This window comes from Parasteatoda tepidariorum, chromosome 5 (genome assembly GCF_043381705.1).
Source record: "Parasteatoda tepidariorum isolate YZ-2023 chromosome 5, CAS_Ptep_4.0, whole genome shotgun sequence".
In the NCBI taxonomy this organism is placed as follows: domain Eukaryota; kingdom Metazoa; phylum Arthropoda; class Arachnida; order Araneae; family Theridiidae; genus Parasteatoda; species Parasteatoda tepidariorum.
The window spans coordinates 30,600,188-30,623,890 of NC_092208.1; the positions used below are offsets into that span (position 1 = coordinate 30,600,188).

General features: G+C 27.7%; 1 protein-coding gene across 3 annotated transcripts in view; it reads right to left on the bottom strand.

Annotated features, from left to right (window-relative positions):
- LOC107449342 (Synaptotagmin 1) overlaps positions 1-23,703 on the bottom strand; it is a 68,470-nt gene that overhangs the window by 32,469 nt on the left and 12,298 nt on the right. The window contains exons 1-2 of one of the 3 annotated variants that reach the window (XM_016064842.4): positions 21,846-22,066; positions 2,048-2,301 (exon numbers count right to left, since the gene is read on the bottom strand). In XM_016064842.4, the coding sequence (XP_015920328.1) occupies positions 2,048-2,285 (238 nt within the window). In that variant the 5' untranslated portion in view covers positions 2,286-2,301; positions 21,846-22,066. Of the gene's footprint in view, positions 1-2,047; positions 2,302-21,845; positions 22,067-23,703 lie in introns of those variants that run through there. The other 2 variants (XM_016064838.4, XM_071181235.1) reach the window with 2 other exon arrangements.

The following is a 23,703-nucleotide window of genomic DNA, read 5'->3' on the forward strand; positions in this document are numbered from 1 at the left end:
GGTTTTATTTTTCGCGTTACGGTGATAAATTGAAATTTGTCTTCTTTGTTATTTGATTTTCAAATGTATAAATTAACATTTGTAATCGAAATTTATTTCCATACAATTTACTTCGGAAGTAAATAAAAAATTAACGGCTGAACACTTCGAAACACATACGCTTTAAAATATGCACCTTAACCAGAAAAATTAAATAAAAAAATTTTTTAAAAAAATTTATTAAGTTTTCTGTTTAAAAAACAAAAAAAAATCATACTGATTTATAAAAGAATGATTATTATTTATGCTGATATTTTTCTTAATTTGAAAGCAGCTATAATTTGCTTTTTATTTTTTGATCCTTAACATAAAAGCGTTTTTTCTTAAGACATGAATATGAGGACATGTCACTGATTTACTAATTTATATGAAGGTAACATCAAATTTATATGCTGATAATTGAAAAAACTTATTTTTTTATTCTTATTATTATTTGAATTTCGTGTTACCAGTAAAGCATATTACCAAAATTGTTTTTTAAAAAAATCACTGATAGGCATCTATATCACTGACACGTATAAGTGACATATAGAGTCCCTGATATGTAAAGCCATGCTAACTTATATGAGTCTTCTATTTTATTTATTGATAATTCAAAACAGTGATAACTTTTCTTTTTCGATCCTACGATACGCATATTATTTGTAAAGTGTTTTTTGTAGTGATGTTTCGGTAAAGAAACATGCTCGAATAACGAACATGGTACGAATCTTCTATAACTTTATAATTGATTTTTTTTATCTTTCTTTTCTATGAAATGCATACGATATTATTGGATTAAAAACTTTATTCGCTTCGAAAGTATATAAATGGGAATAAATCGGTGTACTCAAAAATAGGCACTGATTTTCAAGACTTGGCAGGCGTGAATGAGAGGAATGGAATAATGAATTGAAAAATAAATGTTAAGTTGCCCACGAAAAATGAAAGAATAAAAGTGTGAAACGAAACTGAAAAATCCAAGCAGCTGAGATCGGAAAATCAGGATAAAATGCATTTCTGTGCGCTCTGTAGAGGTAGTGAGAAACTAATATCGTTAACAAGGAAATCGGGATTCATATGAATAAAACAAGATTCCAGGACATCAAAATGAGCTGATGTGACTGGGGTGGAAATAATTTGGGCATTGTCGAGGTTAAATTTACCCCCAAAATACCAACAATGTTTAGCTTATAGATGATTTCGAGGTCTGGCTATTTGTATGAAGTTACAAAGGGCTGTTTTGGGAAGCCCAGGCATGCCAAAAGCTTAACTTGGCATTCCAAGGCCTTTCGTCTATCTAGCCTTTAACCGTAGTTATGAACACGGCATACAATTACTCGAATCAAAAGACGGAGACGATGCCTGAGCTGTTAACACACTCTCGTAACTTCCACACCAATGAAAAGGGCTTCTGAAACATTTGTATATTGTAAGATTGTTTTATCAAAATAAGTTTAATGTAATGAAACATAAATATTTTGATTGACGAAACTGTAACATCAATACGTGGTGTTCCACAATTACCACACTTAATGCATATTACAATTTATTTTCTAAAAATTAAATGTAAATGATTATATTATGTCAACATAATAGGACATCATTTACAACGTTACACTCGGTAAAGATCGAATTTAAAAACAACGATTAGAAGCATTTATTTTTTATTTTTCCTGTCATTCCAACTAATTGCGAAGAAACTTCTTCTTCACTGTGAGGAATCTTGATAATGATTCGTCAGATGTAAATAAATAAAGATCGATAATGCGTACATTTTTTTAAATTTTTTTTGAGGATCATGAGAGCACTGTCTCAGACCATATTCCAACAAAACAGTCAAATAACCATAAATAAGATGATATTCAAACTGTTAACCGTAAGAATAATGGTTTGTTATATGCCTACACCTAGTACGGATAAGCAACCAGGATTTTTAATGGCTTTAATTTCAATTGAAAGTTAATGTTAGGATAAAGGATGGTAATTATGAAACACCTTATCTCTTTTATAAAGAAGTAAAACTTACCGTGAGTTTTATCGGAGATTTCATGCATAATTTTTTCTCCGATAGGTTCGTCGGTGACTGCCGCAGCAGCAGAGGAGAATGCCTCTTTGACGTCCACAATAGGAGAAACTCCTTCAGAAGGCTCCTTGGGCACTATCGCCCCAGCTGGAATTTGTGCAGCGGTTTCATTGGCTGCAGCGGTTTCAGCACTTTTGCGAAACCGCTGCAGCACCGTGTCAATTGTAATGGGCAGCCTCATCCTGCCGCTTATTTACCTGGAAGAAAAACACAGTTCTTTAGGTGTATATTAATACGTACAAGGTGTATATATACATGCGTGCATACACTCAAAGTGTACGAATGCGTACAGGATGTTGTCAAGCAATGACATGTTTGCAAAAAGAATGTTTGTCTTTTATTCATTTTCTGATTGATTTTTGATGTGAAACCACTGTAAAATTTTGATGGATACTCAAATCTCACGAAACTTTTTTCGTTTCGAATGGAACTATTTCCTGGTGTATGATCCGAGCAAATATTTTATCCAAGTGACGAAATAAATTTCGTCACTTCTACGAGAAAATGAATTTTGTCAAAAGTAAAGAAATCTATCCTCATTCCGTTTTATTTTTCACAAATAAAATAAATAATAATACTAAACAACGGGTGGCATCGTTTATTATTTTTTCGTAGACACCATATAGATGGATGAACACCACCGTCACACGGACAGAACGTCACCATCACAAGGAGGCGTCACAAGGACACATAGAACAAAGTGCTGAAAACCACATCGATGCTCGAAGCGCGATTCAGATCTATTATAGTCCTGGTATAAGGATAGCACTTTGACCACCATACTACCATATGTCATCTCTCTAACCAAGTCAAAATTTTTGATGGTTTCCATTGATGGACCGACATAATCTTGATGGTAACCATCAATAATTCCATCATGAACCATCAGATTCTTGTTGTTTACCAACATAAGTAACCATCACCCCAAAGTAGGAATTAGGACTGATTTATGATGTACCAACATAAGAGTAGCAACTTTTCTTGATGGTTCGGTTATGTTGAACCATCAGAAATTTCCATCATAGTTTCTCAGAGATCAAATGTTGGAAGGATCATGTACCACCATCACCCCAATGTAGGACTGAATTATGATGGTCCAACATAAAAAAAAACCAAATTGTTTTGATGGTATATCCCTGTGAACCAACAAGAATTCCCATTAAACCATAACGGAAATGTATAGTTGGACCATCACGAATCGTCATGAATTGTTGGTCCATAAGAATCAAACTTCTCTTGATAGTTAACCATCATAGTATTAAAGCAGAATTGTTGTTGGCATATCAAAAACCATGAACACATAATGGAAAATGTTGAATAATGGTGACCATTAAATGATCTTGGACCATCAAGAATCACTCTGAAACCAACATAAATCATCAAAATGTTTTGATGGGAACTTCAAAAATTTTGATTTGGGTAGTTTCGATCGTCTAGTCTAGTCTCGTCATTCCAGTTAATCTCCCCCGAAGCGCTGTGATGAGGCTCCAAGTTAAAGAAGCATTTTTGCCATACATTTGACGAGAGTTCGCGTTTCGTGCAAATCACGTGAATTCGGGACGAAATAATTATGAAAATTAACGAAATATATTTCAAGGAATGCAAAATTGTCAAAAAGTCGTGGAGTTTTATTTTTGAGAGTGAGCACACCGTCTTTAGGGGTTACTCGAGCAAATTCTCAATTTAGGACATTTATCTATTTGACGGCACTTATTAAAGAGATTTATTAATTGTAATACAACTTACGTCTGTTTTTACATTCTACATTTTGTATATACACAGAGGGAAAAAAATTGTGGTAAAATCATGCTCCATGGTAATCTATTTCTGGTTTAAAAAAATCCTGATTCTGGTTATAAAACCAGATTAAATCGATATTTAACACATTTTATGCGATAACTGTTTTCATTCATGTGTTTAACTGAAATTTGTGTTTCCAAAACTATAGTTTTTATTACCGCATATTTAGTAAAAAGTTAAATTTAGTTGAATAAATAGTTTTAAGCCATTCTCTAAGATATCATGATAAAGTTATCAAATTTTACCACATTTACCAAATTTTATCAAATAATATAAAACATATTATTAACTTCAATTCATTACTATAGCGCTTCGGTAAAAATTATTGTTCTTATTGGAGTTCCCATAGAGCTAGAAATACAGCAAATTTTACCAGATTCAGACTTTTTTTCCCAGTGTATGCATGAAAAGATTTCTTAAATGTGTATGTTAAAAGCAAATAAAAAAATATGACACCTTAGCTTAATTTACTACTTAATATGATGTAAATAATAATTTATGTTCGATGTTAATTGAAGATTGGGTCAAAAATAAAAATACATGTAATATTCAATATCTTTATATGTTAAAACACAAATGTAGCGAAAATGCTTGTTTTTTTTTCTTGTTTTTTTTACAGTTTTAGTATTTTTGATATTTAATTTATACAGAAAAGTTCGAAATATTTAATTTAGCTGCTTAAATTCTGTTAGTAAGTTTAAATAGTAAATTCATATTTTTATTGATTGCATCTCTTATTGATTTCATCTTTTATAGATTGTTACAAGTTGTGTAATAGTTTCGTGGAGAAAAAAATTTTCGGTGGTCCTAGTTAACCCATGAAGGATGCAATATTAATCTAAAATCACAAAGAAAAATTAAAAAAAAAACGAAATACAACCAAGTAAGTAAACTAACCATAAAAATACTGTTTGAAATAGTGTTTAAAGAAATTTATTAGGAGTGCAAATCAAAATTATAAGTTAAGTGAATAAAGTTATGAAACTTATGGTTAATCTTCAATTAAAGGCTCGCAAAACTATTTTTAAAGCCCATACAATATTAAAATAGGTTCTCCAAACCTTCACTAAAATAAATGTCATAGAGAACATTAAAGTTAACAACCAAGCTCAAAACAGGTTTGCAAAATTCAGCGTTCGAAATTGCTACCCTTTTTAAGAGAACAGTTTTCATTCAATAACGCACTTACGCTTTCATAAGATTATTTTAATTTTTTAACCGCTATTGTTTTGTTAACATCATTACTTGTCAACGCACTTGTTTTGGTTCACGATTTCTTGTGCTACCCTCTAAAAAGTCTTTGATCCTTAATAATTGACCACCAATGAATAATTAGCGTGGCTTAAAATTTTCAATTCATTAATAAAACTAAGTTAGAATTATTTCCGATGTGCAGTTTTTTACGTCAAACAGGTCTAATGATTTTGAATAGGAGTTATATTTAATTTTTACTATTGAATGCTTCACTATTTTGTCACAAATGGTGAATGAATCACTAAGTGAATGTAAAAAAAAAAACTTAGTCTTTTGACTGAAAAGGCGTTATATTTCATTTCCTCTACTGAATATTTTACCATTTTTTCAATAATGGTGAATGAAGCACCAAGTGAATATACGACAAACTTAGCTGATTGACTGAAAGGGAGTTATATTTCATTTCCTCTACTAAATATTTTACCATTTTTTCAATAATGGTGAATGAAGCACCAAGTGAATATACGACAAACTTATGTGTTTGCGTGAATAGGAGTTAATTTCATTTCCTCCTTTGAATACGTCACAATTTTTTAACTTATGGTGAACGAAGCACCAAATGATTAAGTCAGATTAGGTATTTGGCTGAATAGGAGTTACGTTTCATTTTCACTATTGAATACTTAACCATTTTTTTCTCACCAATGGTGAATGAAGCACCAAGTGAATATAATACAAACCTAGGTGTTTGGCATTCATAATTAAGTCAAAGTCATAATGATGCAAAATTTTACATGATTTTGTGTTTTTAATTTTTTTAAATTATTTTTTTATTGTTTCTAATCTGTCCTCGAATTTAAAACTTCATGATCATAAAACGTTATCAAAATCTGTGAAAATAGGTTTAATTGAACTTGATAAATTGAAAATCTTTTGTTTCATTGGTTATCATTTTTATCCAAAACTTTACACTTCATTAAAACTATCTTATTTGTTCTGTATTCATGTAGCGTTAAAAACATAAATTGAAATATCCACCTACTAATCTATTAAACACTATAAATAACTGAACTGAAAAAAATGACACGCAATAGGGCAGTTAGTATCTTTTTTCCGTGTGTATCCTAAAATAACATGTGTTCTGTTGTAATGAAATCATTTTGTTTTTGTTACTATGACAATCTAAGAGATATTTGTAAAACATGTGCTTTCTCCAAAGTTTGATTAACAAATGATCTAAAAAATTTCATTGAAAACTTAGTTTAAATGTGTTTAAAAATAACATAATGATTAGTAGAGGTGATTTTTGGCATAATAAAAATATCTATTACTTAAATATCACCTTAGAGAAGGAGAGTTGAAATATGTTGAATTGTTTCGTTCATTGGAATTAGGAAGATTAAAAAAAAATCAGGTTATATTTTGAATCTCAATCAACAAACAAAATCTTGTTTTATATTAAATAAGATTCCTACATTTATTCTATTTATTCATATTATATATTTATGACCTACATTCATGATATACATTCATAATATATGTTCATAATATATATTCATAATATATATTCATAATATCTATTAACTATTTATGTATTATGCATCAAAAAATATAAATATTTACATCAACCGCTTCATAAGGCATCTAATATAGACATCATTTAATATAGTTAGCTAGTAGGCAAAAAAAGGGTGAATTTAATAAGATTCCTATATTCATTCCATATATTCATATTATATATTTATACTATATATTCATGATATACATTCTTAATGTATGTTTATAATATATATTCATAATATCTAGTAACTATTTATTTAGTATGCATCAAAAAAATGTATAAATATTTATATCAGTCGCTTCATAAAGATTTTAATGTAAACATGATTTAATATAATTAGCTAATAGGCAAAAGAAAACCTTGGAAACTCAGTCAATATCTATTCCATCCATGGAAATAATAAATTTAAATTTTTTTCTATTAACAATTTATTTAATAATTAATATTATTTTATTGTTAATTAATTTCTTGTCAGTTATTGAAAGAGAAATGACAACTCATATCTGGCAATTTATTTGCATCAAACATTCTTTATCATTTATATTAATTTTAACAGCTTTCATTTTCCTTTATGTATTAATGTTTATAACTTTACGAACTAGTTTATTCTATCAATCACTTGACTACAATCAAAATTAAGTTTTATATTTCTTATTGATTGTTTGCTAACTAAGCAGTTTAATTTCATTATTAATCTTTAGATTAAGTCTAAATTTAAGTAGCATTTATTGCATATTACAAATTAATGTTGTAAACCTCATGCCTTTCAGTATATTTCTTTTCTATGGTAGTTTTTATAAATCATTATATATTTATTTCTACATATATGTGTGATTAGTACGTAAAAAAATATCTAATTTCGTAGAACTGATGAAAATAATCGCTCCACAAACGTGGAAGTTTCGGTAACTTGTCTTTTGCTAATCCTATATTCCTTGGAGAAATAGTAATTGGATTTACCCAAATCATTACATGCAGCCCCAGGCAAAAGGCACATGTGCCGTTTTTGGACTAATGCCATCATCTGTCTGGAGTATAAAGGTTTAAAGCTTTATTCCGGATCTTAAAGGTCAGTTGCATACTTGCATTTCTTAGAAGACTTTCAATAATTAGAAAACGGATACAGTAGTAAGAAACTTTTATCATAATATATATGATGTTAGTTAAAGAGTCTCTTCATGTTGAAGAGTGAATTTTAAAAATAAATTTAGATTTGAAAAGCTACAGTTTCTAGTAAAAATTATGACAACTTCGAATTATGTTCGAATATTCTTCTCTCCAAAATCAAGAAATGATATAGTAAAATATTTTACTCATAATGAGAAAAATATTATAGTTTTGTAAACTTGTTACAAGTTTCAAAGATACAAAAATATTTCAACGAAATAATTTACGCTACAAATAAATGTTTATTAAGAAATGCATCGAAATCAATCAATTTGTGAAATCATAAAGTATCCTAGCGTGGAAGATGCCATCCTAATTATCTCGCCTATTTTTTCATTCGAGGAAATTATACTAAAAAAAGTGTATGTACAATATACGTATTCTTTTTTAATTCTTTGAATTTTTTTAGCAAGAAATTTAAAAATCCTTTGTTATATATGTCTGCGTAACTCTCACTCCATGATGTACGCAAATTAAAAAATATGTTATCACAGAACACAAACCGCGTACATTTACAAAGATCCTAAGAACTTGAGCCAAGAGTATGAAGTATATGTCACAAATACATATATTTGAATAGTGATGACATGTAGGTTCAGCCATCTAGTATTTAAAATAGGAAATAAAAAAAATCAGTCTCAAGAGATATATTTAAACATTTTTGGTGCATTACTTTTCGACTCTCTATACCGGAAATGTCATGGGCACGAGAAATAGAAGCCTTACCCCATGATATTGTCGGTAGCGAGAGGGTAGGGTTAATGAAACCTTATTTCGTAATTCAAATTAATTCTAAGTAAATAAAATATTAAGAGAGAGAGAAGTCAATAATAAAAAAAATATGTATTTGAAATTTTTATTTTTAAATATATACATTTTGCATTTAAAATGAAGAGTGGCATAATTTTAATTACACTTCTCGGAGAATGAAGTAAAATTGTGGTAAAATTGCTGTACTACATGGTAGAGATATTTTTAGTTAATAAATAAATAACTCTGATATTAAAAACTACAATACCAGATCAAAATTTATGGTTTAATTGTCCATTGGTATTTAAACCATTCATTTGATATTTTTTCCATTGATATGATAATGGTTTACCGGGAATTCTGGTTTTTAAAATAATAGTTTTCATTACCACAGATTTAAATAAAAATACAAATCTGAAATGTAAATTTAAAAGAATAGAGGATTTTTATACCATGCTCTGAGGTATACCGAAAAATCTACAAAATTTTACAACATCTTCAGATTTTACTACGTGAACCATATTATAAAACCATGTTTTATTGACTATTTGAAAAAATTACCAAAGCGCTTCGGTAAAAATAACCAAGCTTTTTGGTGTTCCCACAGAGCCAGAAACACGGTAATAGTTACCATATTCTGGTAATTTCGACCATACTTATTTTCTCAGTGTTGACTTAGATCTGAAATATTTTTACATAGTAAGTATTACACATAAATATATCTATTTATAAATATATTTATAAGGTTGTTATTTGTTTCAAGTCTCATTTTTCTAATCGTCAAGATTTCATCAGAAGATATAACAATAAAGGATGAAATATAAACTTTTATTTGATTCTCAGCAATAATAAATAAATAAAGACTAAATGTGAATAAAGGAGACCTGAAATTCTTAAAATTTTAATTTACCTTTAGCTGATTGCAAAATTATTTGCTTATAAATAAATATTTTTAGAGTATACCTACTTGCTTTTATACTTAATTTAAATACAGCTACATTAAAAGTTTTTTTAATGTGGACATAAATAAGGAACGTTGCCAAGAGTAATTACGAATAATTGACTTTTTGAAGTTTTCTGGTCTCATTATTCTTCCTTTGTTTTCGAACTGACAAATTGGGTCGTTTTGTTATTCAATTTCACGAACATGTGAAGTTTAAAAAAGGATTATGCTGTTTGATTTTATTTCATTAATTATTTGAAATTTAAAAAAAATAATACCTTTATCATTTTAGCTAGAAATATTAAGTATTTTTGTTACATTTTTGTTAAAATCGAATTGAATATTAAATCATATTTAACATAAATTATGCATTCAACTTTTATAAAGAAGTGTAAAAGTTAAAAAAAATATATATATCAGAAATTTATAACAAATTTCTGATTTTTTTTAATATAACAAAAATCTAACTTTTAACTATTTTTTTAAGAAAAAAATAGGAATTTTTTTCTATTTTTATTTAAATTATATTAATTTGATATTTTCCAACACAAAATATGGATATCTTCTTTTAGAACTAAGCAATATAGACTAAACTGAAAAATACACAAAATTCTATTATGTTTAGATAAAAAGACTTGGGAGAAGATTTTATATGTAATGCTATATGTATGCATATTTATAATATATGTCTATATATAATATGTATCTATAAAAATAATATGCAAATAAATTATTTATGATAAATTGATCTTGACATTTTTTATATTTGTTTCGATTTAAGTAAAAAGCTAAAAGGCTATTGGAATGTGAATAATGGGTTAGAAAATTAAAGCCGCGAACTGAATAAATGTTTAAATGACAAAAGTTACAATAAATTTGTTGTTTAATGGTCTCAATTCCTGAAGCTTAATAGTTAATTTAAAAAATTTCTAAAATTACTAAACATTTGAATTTAAGAAATATCTTTTACCATTTTATAATCAGTTACATAAGTGAGAAAATTTCTAAAATAACACAAGTAATAAAAACTTATAACTTAGCAACACTGAGAAAAAAAGTATGGTCACAACTAACAGAATATAGTAAAATTTATCGTGTTTTCAGCTTAGGGAATCAAAAAACTTGGTTGTTTTTTCCGTGCTCTTCGGTTATGATTTAGGTAAAATTAACAATGAACTATGATTTTATAATATGCGATAAAGTTATCAAAATTTCTCAGAACATGGCATAAAAAACATTCATTTGGTTAAATTTATTTTTCAGTTTTGTATTTTTTACTAAATGTGTGGTAGTAAGAACTGTAATTTTGAAAACCAGAATTTCAGGTAAATCGTTACCATACGAACGGAAAAATTACCAAATTAATGGTTTAAATACCATATATCTTGGCTTTATTCACAAGAATTATGTTTGCTGTTTTTTTCACCAGAAATGTCATTACCATTTTTTTGGGTACCATAATCTTAACACCAGAAAAAACTATAAAAGTACTGTACAGCAATATAATATTTGTTTAATCCTAATTTAAACCTGTAATATTTAATCTTTTTTGTTGTATTCCCGCTATTATTATGATTCTTATGGATTACAAATTGAGGGCTTTAAAGTAAAAGCACTGCTTCTTTTATGAAAAGTTATCCTATGATATTACCTCATTAGGAAACATTTAATGATGAATTTGTATCGAAACATATTAACCGTTTTACAATTGCGAAGCAGTAAAGGAGCTAGATGGAGTTTTATTACGAGCTTTGATTTAAACTGCACAGAGAAAAAAAGTATGGTCAAAACTATCAGAATATTGTAAACATTATTGGGTTTCTGGCTCAATAAGAACACCAAAAAGCTCAGTAATTTATACAGAAGTGCTTCAGTAATGATGTTGATAAAATTAAAAAATTATTGTTTTATGTAATAAAATTTAGTAGTTTTATCATGATTCCTTAGAGGATGGAATAAAAACCATTTATTTAGTTTAATTTACTTTTCTGTTTTTCTTTTATAACCAAATGCGAGCCTATAAGAACGAAAATTATCAAAACTGGAATTGCAAGTAAACCGTTCCCATATGAACTGAAAAATTACCAAATGATGGTATAAATACCGCATATTTTGGTTTTATTAACCAGAATTACTGCTTTTTTTACTAGAAATACATTACCGCACAAGACGGTATTTTATCAGAATTTCTTTCTCTGCCTGTGTACTGTAAAGATAAGCAATTAAGATAATGAATACAAAGTCATAAAAGATTATCTGGAGAAAACTGTTATAACTAATTATTATCTTTAATTACTATTAATTAATTTATCACTAATTAATTATATAATCAATATTTAATTATACAAATTAATTAATAATACTAATTAATAATATTAAAATTATTCTAATTAAATTTTAAAATTTCCTAGATGAACTTGCATTGATGACCGAATAAAATAATTAGGTTCAAATTTTATCCCAATGAAATCGGGAACTAAATCCCTCAAAACCACACCTGTGCTAAAACGTGATAAAACTCATTAAGATTTTAGGGATTTATACAATCCAATACTTTTTAATGATTCAATAATCTGTTTATCATGAAGATATAAAAAATAATTGTGTGAGTCATGGATGTATAAAGCGAAATTATTCAATAAACGTTTTAGTGAACTGAACTGAACTGTGTGAAATACCTGGGTACAAGAGGCCGCTTGCGACCCCTTTACCATTCATCTTTAAATAGAACTTCCTAGTGTTTTGATGAGGTGTTATAATGCAAATGAAGTAGAGGATTATTCGTGTGGGTAGATGATCATTGAATTTTGACTTTTCCCATTCATCTTTAATTTGAACTTCCTAGTGTTTTGATGAGGTGTTATAATGCAAATGAAGTAGAGGATTATTCGTGTGGGTAGATGATCATTGAATTTTGACTTTTCCTATTCATCTTTAACTTGAACTTCCTAGTGTTTTTATGAGGTGTTATAATGCAAATGAAGTAGAGGATTATTCGTGTGGGTAGATGATCATTGAATTTTGATTTTTCCCATTCATCTTTAACTTGAACTTTCTGGTGTTTCGATGAGGTGGTATAATGCAAATGAAGTGTAGAGGATTATTCGTGTGGGTAGATAATCATTGAATTTTGACTGTGAGGTTGTATGCAGAGTAGGGTGATAAAACCATATTGTAAGAAATAGCAAGTACAACTTAAGCTGAGCTAGTATGGTGAAAATGAGGTTATGTATATGCTATTGATGTCGGAAATATGATGCATCACTGCAATAATATGCTGCTATTGGTCTGATGTTTTTTTCTTCATTTAAATTTTCAAGTAGGAATATTTCATTGAAATGTGTTGCAGAGCAAGAGGTTTTTTCTAAACATTTTAATATCTACACTGTAAAAATTTTCAGTGCATCTTATCACTAAAAAATGATGGCAACTATAATGCGCCTATGTGGAAATAAAGACAATTCCTGGCATAGTGAAACAAAAAAATGTTTCTCAAAATACTCGATGTTAAGTAGTTATCACCATTTTTGGTATTCAGTAAAGGCAATTAATTATAATTACAGTAAGATAATAACAACATAAGAGTAAGAAAAAGTTATTTTTTACAAGACAATATAAAATAAAAAAAATTCTTTGAACATGGTAAAACTCTTATCTTAGTCAATAACAGGAAATAAATATTCCTAAGAAACTGAAGCTGTTAGGTATTACCTTATAAAGAAATTCACTTCAAAAATATATAAATAGGAAATAACAGTGGACATGTTTCAAGCTCTTCAAAAATAGGCGACCACTCTCAAGACTTGTCAGATGTGAATGAGAAGAAACAAAAGTTATTTGAAATATAAAAGTTTATATTTCAAATCACGTTTGTTTTTTCTCATTCCCGTCTGGACAAGCCTTCAAGATGGCCGCCTATTTTTAAGTGCTTGCAACATGTCGACTGTTATTTCCTTTTTATATATTTTTGAAGCAAATGCAGTTATTCATCAGGTAACACTCTAATAGGTTTGAGCTTAGAGAAAAGTAGTCTAACATGCTATAGTTCCCCTGTTGTAATCGATTGTATCCCCTATTGTACCTTACAACCCCTTTGGAGGTATTGTTTCAAGGTTATTGTTTTCCGCAATGTTTAGAAATGTTTCAATGTATTGGTTTCAGTAATGGTTGGTATTTGGAAATATTTGTCATTTAAGTCTTACTGCGAGTGAATATTATATGTTATGCTTTATAGATCCTATTCTGTCAAAAGCTTTCGTATTTAATATGTTATGGTAGTATTCCATAAAAGAACACCAGAAGGGGATATTTTCCAGACTTTGCAGCTTATAATAGTCCGTGCTTACCCAAAATAATTTAACAAATTGAGTTAGTTGCGCATATCTTTTCGTACTGCCTCTTTGTTTTTTGAGATATCACTGCGAGACTTTTCAGTTTTGCAAAATTTGCCAATCCCAAATGAATTACAGTGGTCATACAATTCGAAGTAATAATGACCATCAAAATAGCTGTTATAAACAAATTTTAATTTTAAAAAAAAGTGTCTCTTATTCAGAACCTTTCTGATATAATTTTTTTAAAACCCTCTAATTAATTTGCAATTTTTGGAATAAAATCTTTACGTTATAGTTGCCATTTTTAACAACGGTATAAATCAACGAGAAAAGTGTCAAAAGTGAAATTCCTTTTCTTAAATCTTTGAAAAAAAATTAAAATAACGGAACGTTCTTTGAATGATTGCACGAAATGTCACAGAAACTTGGGTTCTGTTACAACGCCCTTTAGAAGTATATGTATTTTTAGAAACTATTTCGAGTACGTTTTTAAACAATCATATTCAGATTACAGTAGAATAGCCTGCTGTCATGAAAATAAGTTTTCTATTTTATATTTAGTACGAGAAAAAGTTGTGATTGTTAATTAACTTTTTAAACATAAACTTTTAGAAAGTCAACCATCATATTTGACCATATAAATGGAAAATATTTATGATTTACTTACATTAAACTTATTTTAAATAACATTTTACATTGGTCTATTGCATCTCAAGGTGAGTTAAATCAGTAAGTACCGGGGGTATTTCAATTTATTTGACATCAACAGTACAATAATTAAGCATAATTCATTCATTTACGCACTAAGGAAAAAATCATGATCAAAACTGTTAGATTATGGTAAAATTTATCGTGTCTCTAGCTCTATGGAAACATCAACCTAATTTATACCAAAGCACTTTGGTAATGATTTCGGTAAAATTGACAATAAAGAATAGTTTTAGAATGTGTGACACAATTTAATCGATGTGATAAAATTTGGTAATCTTATCATACCTCAGAGCATGGCACAAAAGTCATTTATTTGATTAAATTTACTTTTCAATTTTGTATTTTTTACTGAATGAGTGGTAAGATGAACTATAATTTTGAAAACCCGAATTTTCTGGTGAACCGTTATCATATGAATAGAAAAATGGCTAAATGAATGGTTAGCATACAGTATATTTTAGATTTACTAACCAGCATTAGGTTTTTTTTATTGGATATTTTATTTTATTTTATTTTATAACCATCGTTGAACATCCGACCCAATTTTCTGGGTTTACGACTACTAAAGTTCAATTCTGTAGCCTTGTAATTTTGAGCTTAATCCAGAAAACAAGAGAACTTCTGGATCTAGTAATGGGAGAAATTTTGCCTTCGTGGAGGACTTTTTGATGGAACTAACCAACATTTGAGTTACATGGAGAGAAGAACCTCGAAACCCTCACACGGTTAGCCTGATGGCAAGGGAACTTTAACCCCTGATCCGTCTACCACTGAGGATATTTTACGTCAGCACTGTGATCAGTTTTTATTGGATATGTCCTTACCATAATGAATGGCAATTTTACAAGCATTTTCTTTTCCGCCTAGATGCAAAACGTATTTTTAACAATATTTTACATTGACTCATTACACCTCGATGTGAGTTAAAACACTGAGAAAAATTTTTGCGCACAGCCGAGGTAGTCTGAATACATTTCTAAGTACAAAACTGCAGTTATCGTGAAGAAAATCATATATAATTGACAAAATTACAATTGTTAATTGGTGCAAAGATATTGAGAAAAATGTGCTTGTTTTTTTAATAAATTAGTTTTGCTATGAAACATTAAAGCGGAAGGAAATATGTCTGTAAAAAACAACAAAAATATATAAATCTATAGAAGTGAAAAAATAAATAAAAACTTCGAATGTATACGCTGTAAAAATTTTTAGTTTACCTCAATGCCAAAAATTGTAGCAGCTGTACGCCAAAAACTTTTGCATCGTAGATAACAAGAATTATTTCAATGTATCAGTCATCGGCAGTGCAGAACTTAAGAATAGTTGATTCATTTACGTAAATAAGGACTACTTCAAACTCTTGGTTATCAACTATACAAAAAAAAAGCCTTATTAATTTGTTTGAGCCGTGTTGACTTAGAGGATACAGAACTCGCCTCCCAATGAGTTGAACCTGGTTCGAATCCCAGTGATTGTACGTACATGCATTACTTTAAAGTTTTAATCAACGACAGCAAACCCAACTAAGCATACCTTATCCATGCTGATAAACATGGATTACTTTAATGTTTTAGCCCCCAAAAGCACAAAAAATAGCCATAATTAATCATTTAAGTTAACAAGAATCATTTCCAACTTCATAAAGCTAAATAAAATACGTGAAAAATCATTTTAATGTATAAGTAACCTTTTAACCATTGATGCAAATGAGACACCGGTGTACCCTTTATATATTTTTCTGACTCTCTAATTACAAACAAAAATATATTTTGGTATCTTCTAATTATAAAAAACAGTCTAATAGTTAAAAAACAAAATCTGTTACAATATCGGAGTTATATTTGTACTAAAATGAAAAATCTGAAAAAAGTAGTTTGAATTTTTTTTTTTTTTCATATTGAAAATTTATCAATAATAGATTTCATGAATTAAAGAAATTTCAATGATGAATAACTGTATGAATAAGTTCTATATTTCTGCAAATAAGTGCAAATTGGAAAAATTGTTGTTTGGAAAGTGAGCCGTGTTTGGAAAATTTTCCCTTAGAAAGGGAGACACCGTTGTTTCATGCTGTATTTTATAACCATAAATTACTAGAAAGCTAAATATATTATTTTTCAGCTATTTTGAAATAAATTAATGCAAAATAATAAAAAAAGTATGAAAAAAAAGTTTAATAAAAATTCAGCCTCAAAGTGTTAAAACAATGTTTATATTCATTTATTTAAAAACAATACAAAATTTAATAGTGCTTTAAGATTTTTGAAATGAATAAAAATATCATTATTCATATTATAACAATAACTATTTTAAAATATTCTTTGTTATTAATATTAATTATACTTACTGATTTTGACATAAATTTAAACAAAATAATGAAAAAAGTATGAAAAATATTTTTAATAAAAATTCTGGATCAAAAGGGTAAAGCAATGTTTCTATTCGTTTCTTTTTTAAAAAATTACTACATTTAATAGTGTTTTAAAATTTTTGAGCTAAATAAAAATTTTATTATTTATGTTATAACAATAATTATTTTAAAATATTATTTGTCATTGATATTAATTACACTTATAAGAAATATTTAATTACAATTTTTCCATTAGCATGATAGTTTTTTTAAATGACTTGAACTTCAGTGTAGTTAGTTTAAAAGTCAGTCTTCTTAGTATGAGAAAACGATTAAGCGTTAAATACAAAATGGCGATGTGGTATTTTTTATGATATGTTGTCCACTATTTCAGAATCACGTCGTAAAACGAAGACGCCTGCTATATTTAGAAAACGATCGATCAAGTCAACCCACGTTAAGGAATGGAGCATCTTCAATAGAATACTTCAAGAATTTAGTATTCTGAGCAATATCGTCTTCAGGCGCATCAGAAGTTCGAATAGCTATTCACTAAATAACTGGCCGACAAAAAGATAATTAATAAGTTCTTGAACTTTCTTGCTCTAAGTAATTGAATTCCCGATGAAGCATCTAATATCCTTTTATGTTAATTACAAAAAATATTTTATGTGTTAGTAAAAGGTTTTTCTTTTTAGCTTATAAATAAATTTTCAATTAAAATTCTTTTAAACAGTATTTTTTCTAAAATAAAATTACTATTTTGATATTTGGTATTTAAACCATTCGTTTGGTAACCCATTACTGGAAATTCTGTTTTTAAAAATTATAGTTCTTATTTCCCCACATTTAGTAAAATATACAAAACCGAATGAATGATTTTCATGCCAAGCCTTAAGGAATCATGATAAAATTACCAAATTTTAGCACATTCGATAAATTTCATCACATATTATAAATTAATATTGTATGGTTAATTTTGCCAAAGTCATTAGCAAAGAGCTTCGTTAAAAACTACCTAGCTTTTGGTATCCAAATTGAGCCAGAAACATGGTAAGTTTTACAATATTCTGGTAGTTTTGATCATACTTTTTTTCAGTGTGCATTCATTATTTACTTCTTTCTAGAAGTAACATTAATTTTTTAACTATTTTTTAATATAATATTAAGCATCCAGTTTATAATTCTTTATAAATCTAAATTAAATATAAAACAGATTTTGTTGTATAATATGCAAAAACAAAACTATCCTGATTAACTTTTGCTCTAATGATCAGATCTTCATCTACTAATTCTCAATTTCAATGGTTGGAGCTGGTTGACCTCAAATACGCTAATTAGTTTGTGCAGACGATATTTTATTAACGAAATCAGACATAAAAAGGTACTGTTTCAGAATAAGCATACCTTTATTTCAACGGATATGGATTTTTGACTCGCAATCTTGCTGTAATTTGGAGAAAAAAATAGTCCCCATGGTTCGGTCAAGAAAGTAGCTTCGAACCTTTTCATGTTAAATTTACTTCTCCCCTGTCTCGAGCATTTTTTAGCGAATCGAAATATTTTTGCACACGATAATAAATTTCGTTTATCCGAAGATAATTCCACGTAAAAAATAATTTGTAATAAATCATTTATTAATTTTATTAATAATAAAACAATTCGAATAGCAAAAACAAATTGTTATCTTATTTTGAAATAGGTAAATTTAAATAGCAAAATACAAAATTAGAATGAAATCAGTTAAAAAATTTTGAGAAATCAAATTTTAAAGAAGTTTTATATTTAAAAAGATGATTTTTCATTAACTGACTTCTAAAATAATTTGGTGCGTTTAAAATTATTTTTAAAATATTAAACCTAAAACCTAATTGAAACAATTATTGCTCCCTATCTTTCTGAATTTCCAAGGGAATTTCTTTGATACTCCTTTTAATCGCATCTGATGGCGTAGTATGATATTTATGGTTTTAAGTTCCGCAGCATTTATAATAATTATTGTCAAATTAAAACATTTTAAATTTTCTCTTTTTTAATACTTAGAGCAAATGATTTGAATTCTGACAAGATTTCAGAAAATTTATATGAAGATAAGTCCTTATGTACTACCTTGTATTCGTTTTTGGTAATTAATATTATTTATACTTTATAGTTTATTAGCTTTCATATTTAAGCAAACTAAATAACTTAAATGTTTTGATGCTGCTCAAATCACATATGTGAAACATTTTACTATTTTCTAAAAACATTACATCTCGAAATTTTGATGAGACAATGAATAAGTGATATGATTAATGTATTAAAATGTGCAAATCGAAAACATCCTTCTCATACATTTTCCCCTCTACTTGCATTTTGCACAAAAATTCTCCAATTTCACTCTTATTTTCTTTTGATCACTTTTTTCTATTTTTTCCCCTTTTTTTTCCTTACTTTTTTTCAGTTCAATTTTAAGAATCCCTTTTTTTAATGCCTGTTTCTCTTCTCCTTCCACTTCCACCATTGCTTCGTAGTCTTTTTTGCTTCGAGGCGATAAATATATTGTTATAATCAAAATTAAAGTTAATTTATTGTATCAAAATCAAAATGTTTTCAAATAAAATATCCTAAAAGCTTTCATTGTGAAACTCATATTTTATTACAAAGATTTAGCATACGGTAGAGCACAGTAACATACTTTTGTTTAGTGTAAATATTTTGCTGATTACCAGTGCTCATGTACTTGGCTCTTACATTCTCATAAAATTTTTGACCTTTATTAAAATTCTGTGAATATTTTACTGCTAAATAAATTGTTTAACAATTAAGAGTAAAAAGTTTTATTCGTCATCTTGCTTTAGAATTTTAAAAACTCGTTTTATATAATAATTTATACAATTTTTTTAATTATTTTAGTTGCATATGTTGACTGAATATTTTTTTAATGAAATACCTTTTTTAAGTTTTAATTTCTTACAAAGCTTGGATTTTGGAAATAATAATACATAACCATTTTATTGTGCGCATAAATATCGGTTAATAAATAAATAATTTTTAAACTAAAACTGATTATAAAAAAATATTTTTAAAAAATAAACAGGCTAAGTAAATAGAATTGAAAAGTTGAAATCTTTTTAAAACAATAATAATAAATGTAAACACACATTGTAACGAAAACAATTTCGTTTAAAATGAAATAATATTTATCATTTTAGAGTAACAGTTATTTAAACATTCAACTAATTTTTAATTAAATAAGATGTTACATCGGCACTAATAATATAATATAATATAATCTATTGCAATTAACGAATATCAATTAAAATAGCTTTTATTTTTTATTTATTATACTTATATATACTTACTTTACTTATTATTTGGGGTATTATTCTTAAATAACACCAAAATTGTTTGTGCTTATAAATAAAATCAATTGTATCTCTTTTATAAATTAAATGGCAATGCTGGTACTAAAAGTTTTAATTATATATTTTGATGTTTTAACAACAACAACAACAAAAATAAAGGAATTCGAAAAAAGTATTGCATATATAATGTATAAATATAAAAATGTATAAATATTTGCTAGATTTCTAAAAGCTAATTAACCAGCAAAGTATTTTTAATATCGATTTATACACTAAATGCTAGAGGTTCATTAAAATTTTACAAGTTTGACATGACTGTACGATTTTAAGACAATAAATGCCACTCTGAAATTATTTACTGTTATAAATAAAATAAATCATTACTCAAGTACAATCATATGTACATCTCACCATAAGATAGTAATTGTTAACCATAAATAAAAATTTGAATTTAAGAAAATATTGTTATTGATACTTAAATTTAAAAAAAAATTATTGTAGTTAATGTTAACCTTACTTAAGTTGTTAACCATACTTACATCATATAATAACACAGCTTTGCATACACAATCCGAAAGGAAACTAACTAATCATTCTTTAAGTTGGTTTGCAATGATGAACATGGATAATTCTAAACAAACTCACACGCATTCATATTGTTAACTGTATCTTTATGTAAATTGGAAGTAAGTTAAGGGTAATTCATTTCTGCAATAACTTTAATTTTTAATCATTTACACAATAACTTAAATGCTATTGTAAACCATATTTAAGTTTCAACACCATATCAAAACATTGTTTTTCGAACGCAAAGCAAACGAAAACCAGTTAGTTACTTATAAGTTTTTTAAAGTTAGTTTGTGGTAATGGAACATGGATCATTATAAACAAATCTATAAGCATTCATATTGTCAATAACAACTTTATCTAAATTTGAAGTAGTTATATGTCATAACTAATTTTTATTCAGAACAATATTTTTAATTATTGATTAATTGCACAATAATTATAATTAATTTTTATTTTATCACTTTGTACAATAATTATTTTTATTTTATCACTTTGCTATTGTAAACCATATTTAAGTTTAAACATCATATCAAAACAAAATTTTTCGAACTCAAAACGTACGGAAACCAATTAGTTACTTATAAATTTTTAAAGTTAGTTTGTAATAATGAACATGGATCATTATAAACAAATCTATAAGCATTCATATTGTCAATCGCAACCTTATATAAATTTGAAGTTAAATTAAATGTCATAACTTATTTAATTATTTAGTACAATGACGTAAATTATTGATGATTTTTACAGTAAACTCTTTTGAAAAATTTTGTAAAATAATTAAAAATTTATTGTAAATTATAGTTCAGTTTTACAATCATATCAAAACGCAATTTTACAGACTCAATACAAACGTAAACCAATCAGTTATAACCATTTTTCGAGTACATTTGCAATAATAAACAATAAATTCATAAGCAACCATATTGTCAAAAGAAACTTTCGCGTAATTTGAAAGTAAGTAACGGGTCATAGTCATGGAAATAAGTCATGAGAATAGGAAAGATGGGGTCTCACCTTGACTTGTTTTGACTGTGAGATTTTTGCTCTTCAGATTATTACTGACTCGCAATTATTGAGAGAGAGATTTCTTCCGTCAGCAAAATAGCTGCAAAGGAATTCCTGGAATTTATGCATTCCCTAAAATATTCCCAAAATGGCGGAGCATATCAAGTTGATCTGCAGTTCTCCAGAAAGCCGCCATTGCACTGCGGAGACTCCAGAAAATCTGCGCGAGCAGCTTCTTCGGGAATTGGAATCACGTGATTAAAATAGGGAATCGATAGGCTGCTTAAAATGGGAAAATGAATTGTTTTTGTAAGATTTATATGATTTGTTTACTCCATTAGGTCATTAATTTCAATTCAATCAATTTTTTGTTTTGTTTATTGTTTTCATCTCAAGAAACTAATGACAGATCTTATTTTTTAATTTCATACGTACTACGCAACCGAAAGCTGACTTAACAAAGTCCAATAAAACTAATGCCAATTGTTTAGGATGAATGTTCGGTAATCCCATTATAAATGATGTAACTAAACTGATTTGATGTAACATAGAACTTTTTTTAAAGTAATCGTTCGTTCCATAACCCATTCAGATCGAAGTTTAAAAAACAAAGTTGACATTCATAACACTCTAAGAGTAACATATGTTGCTCTAAACTATTTTTTTTTCTATCTTTCACTTCCTGAATATGTTATTTAAGAAATATTATATCATTAACAATCAAATTCGCTGAAAACTAATTTTAAGATGGTTGTGCAATAGGCTTTTAAGTTATTAAAATTACAATTAAGTTAAATTTATATTAATATGCGCACTTACTTATAAAAATATAAGCTTTATATTTTATCCTTTATAATTTCAATAAAAAATATTTCTAGCTAAACTTAGGATCATCTTAAATTATGAGAAATAACAAAATGTTTATCAAAAACAGTATTTTTATTAAAATAAAAGATTACAAACTTTTTCTACTTAATACTGTCCTTTTTGATAAAATACATCATTTATAATGATATAATAGTTTATTTGAAATGTTAAGTTACATGTTAAGTTGTGATTGAAAAATATTTTATGATGCGGAAGGCATTTATTTAAAGATTAACTAAGCCCTAATGAAAAGTAATTTTACAGTAAAATAATTTTAAGTGCAATTTTCATTACAAAAAAATTACACAATAAGTAAAAATTTAAAAATTTACTATATAATAAAACTTATGATTTTAATGGAAGATAACTTAGATTTAAATTTTAATTGGATTAAAACATTTTCAATATTATTAAGACAACTTTATAGAATTTTTTTTTTATTTATGAAAATTATTGCTCAAGTTTCATTATTCCTGTCAATATTCAAAATTACTGATCAATCCTAAAATAGTATTTCTAACTATTTACAATACACTGATAAAAAAAAGTATTTTATAACCGTCGTTGAACATCAGCCCTAAGTTTGGGTTTACGACTACTAATGTTCAACTCCGTAGCCTTGTAATTTTGAACCCAATCCAGAAGACAAGGGAACTCCTGGATCAAGCAGTGGGAGAAATTTGCCTTCGTGGAGGACTTTTTGATGGAACTAATTCGCATTTGCTTTACATGGAAAGGAAGACCATGTGAACATCCCATGGTTAGCCTGACGGCAAGGGACTCTAATCCATGATCCGTCTACCACTGAGGATATTTTAAGTCAGCACTGTGGTCGATGCAAGCCGGATGCTGAATTCGTATCGACCAGCCATCGTTGGGATTCGAACCCCCGTTTCACCTCATTGGAAGGCGAACGCTCTATTCCTTGAGCCATCACGGCTCACAAACAAATTTTGGTGAGATTAAGCAGATGAAAGAAATGTATATGTATATATATATA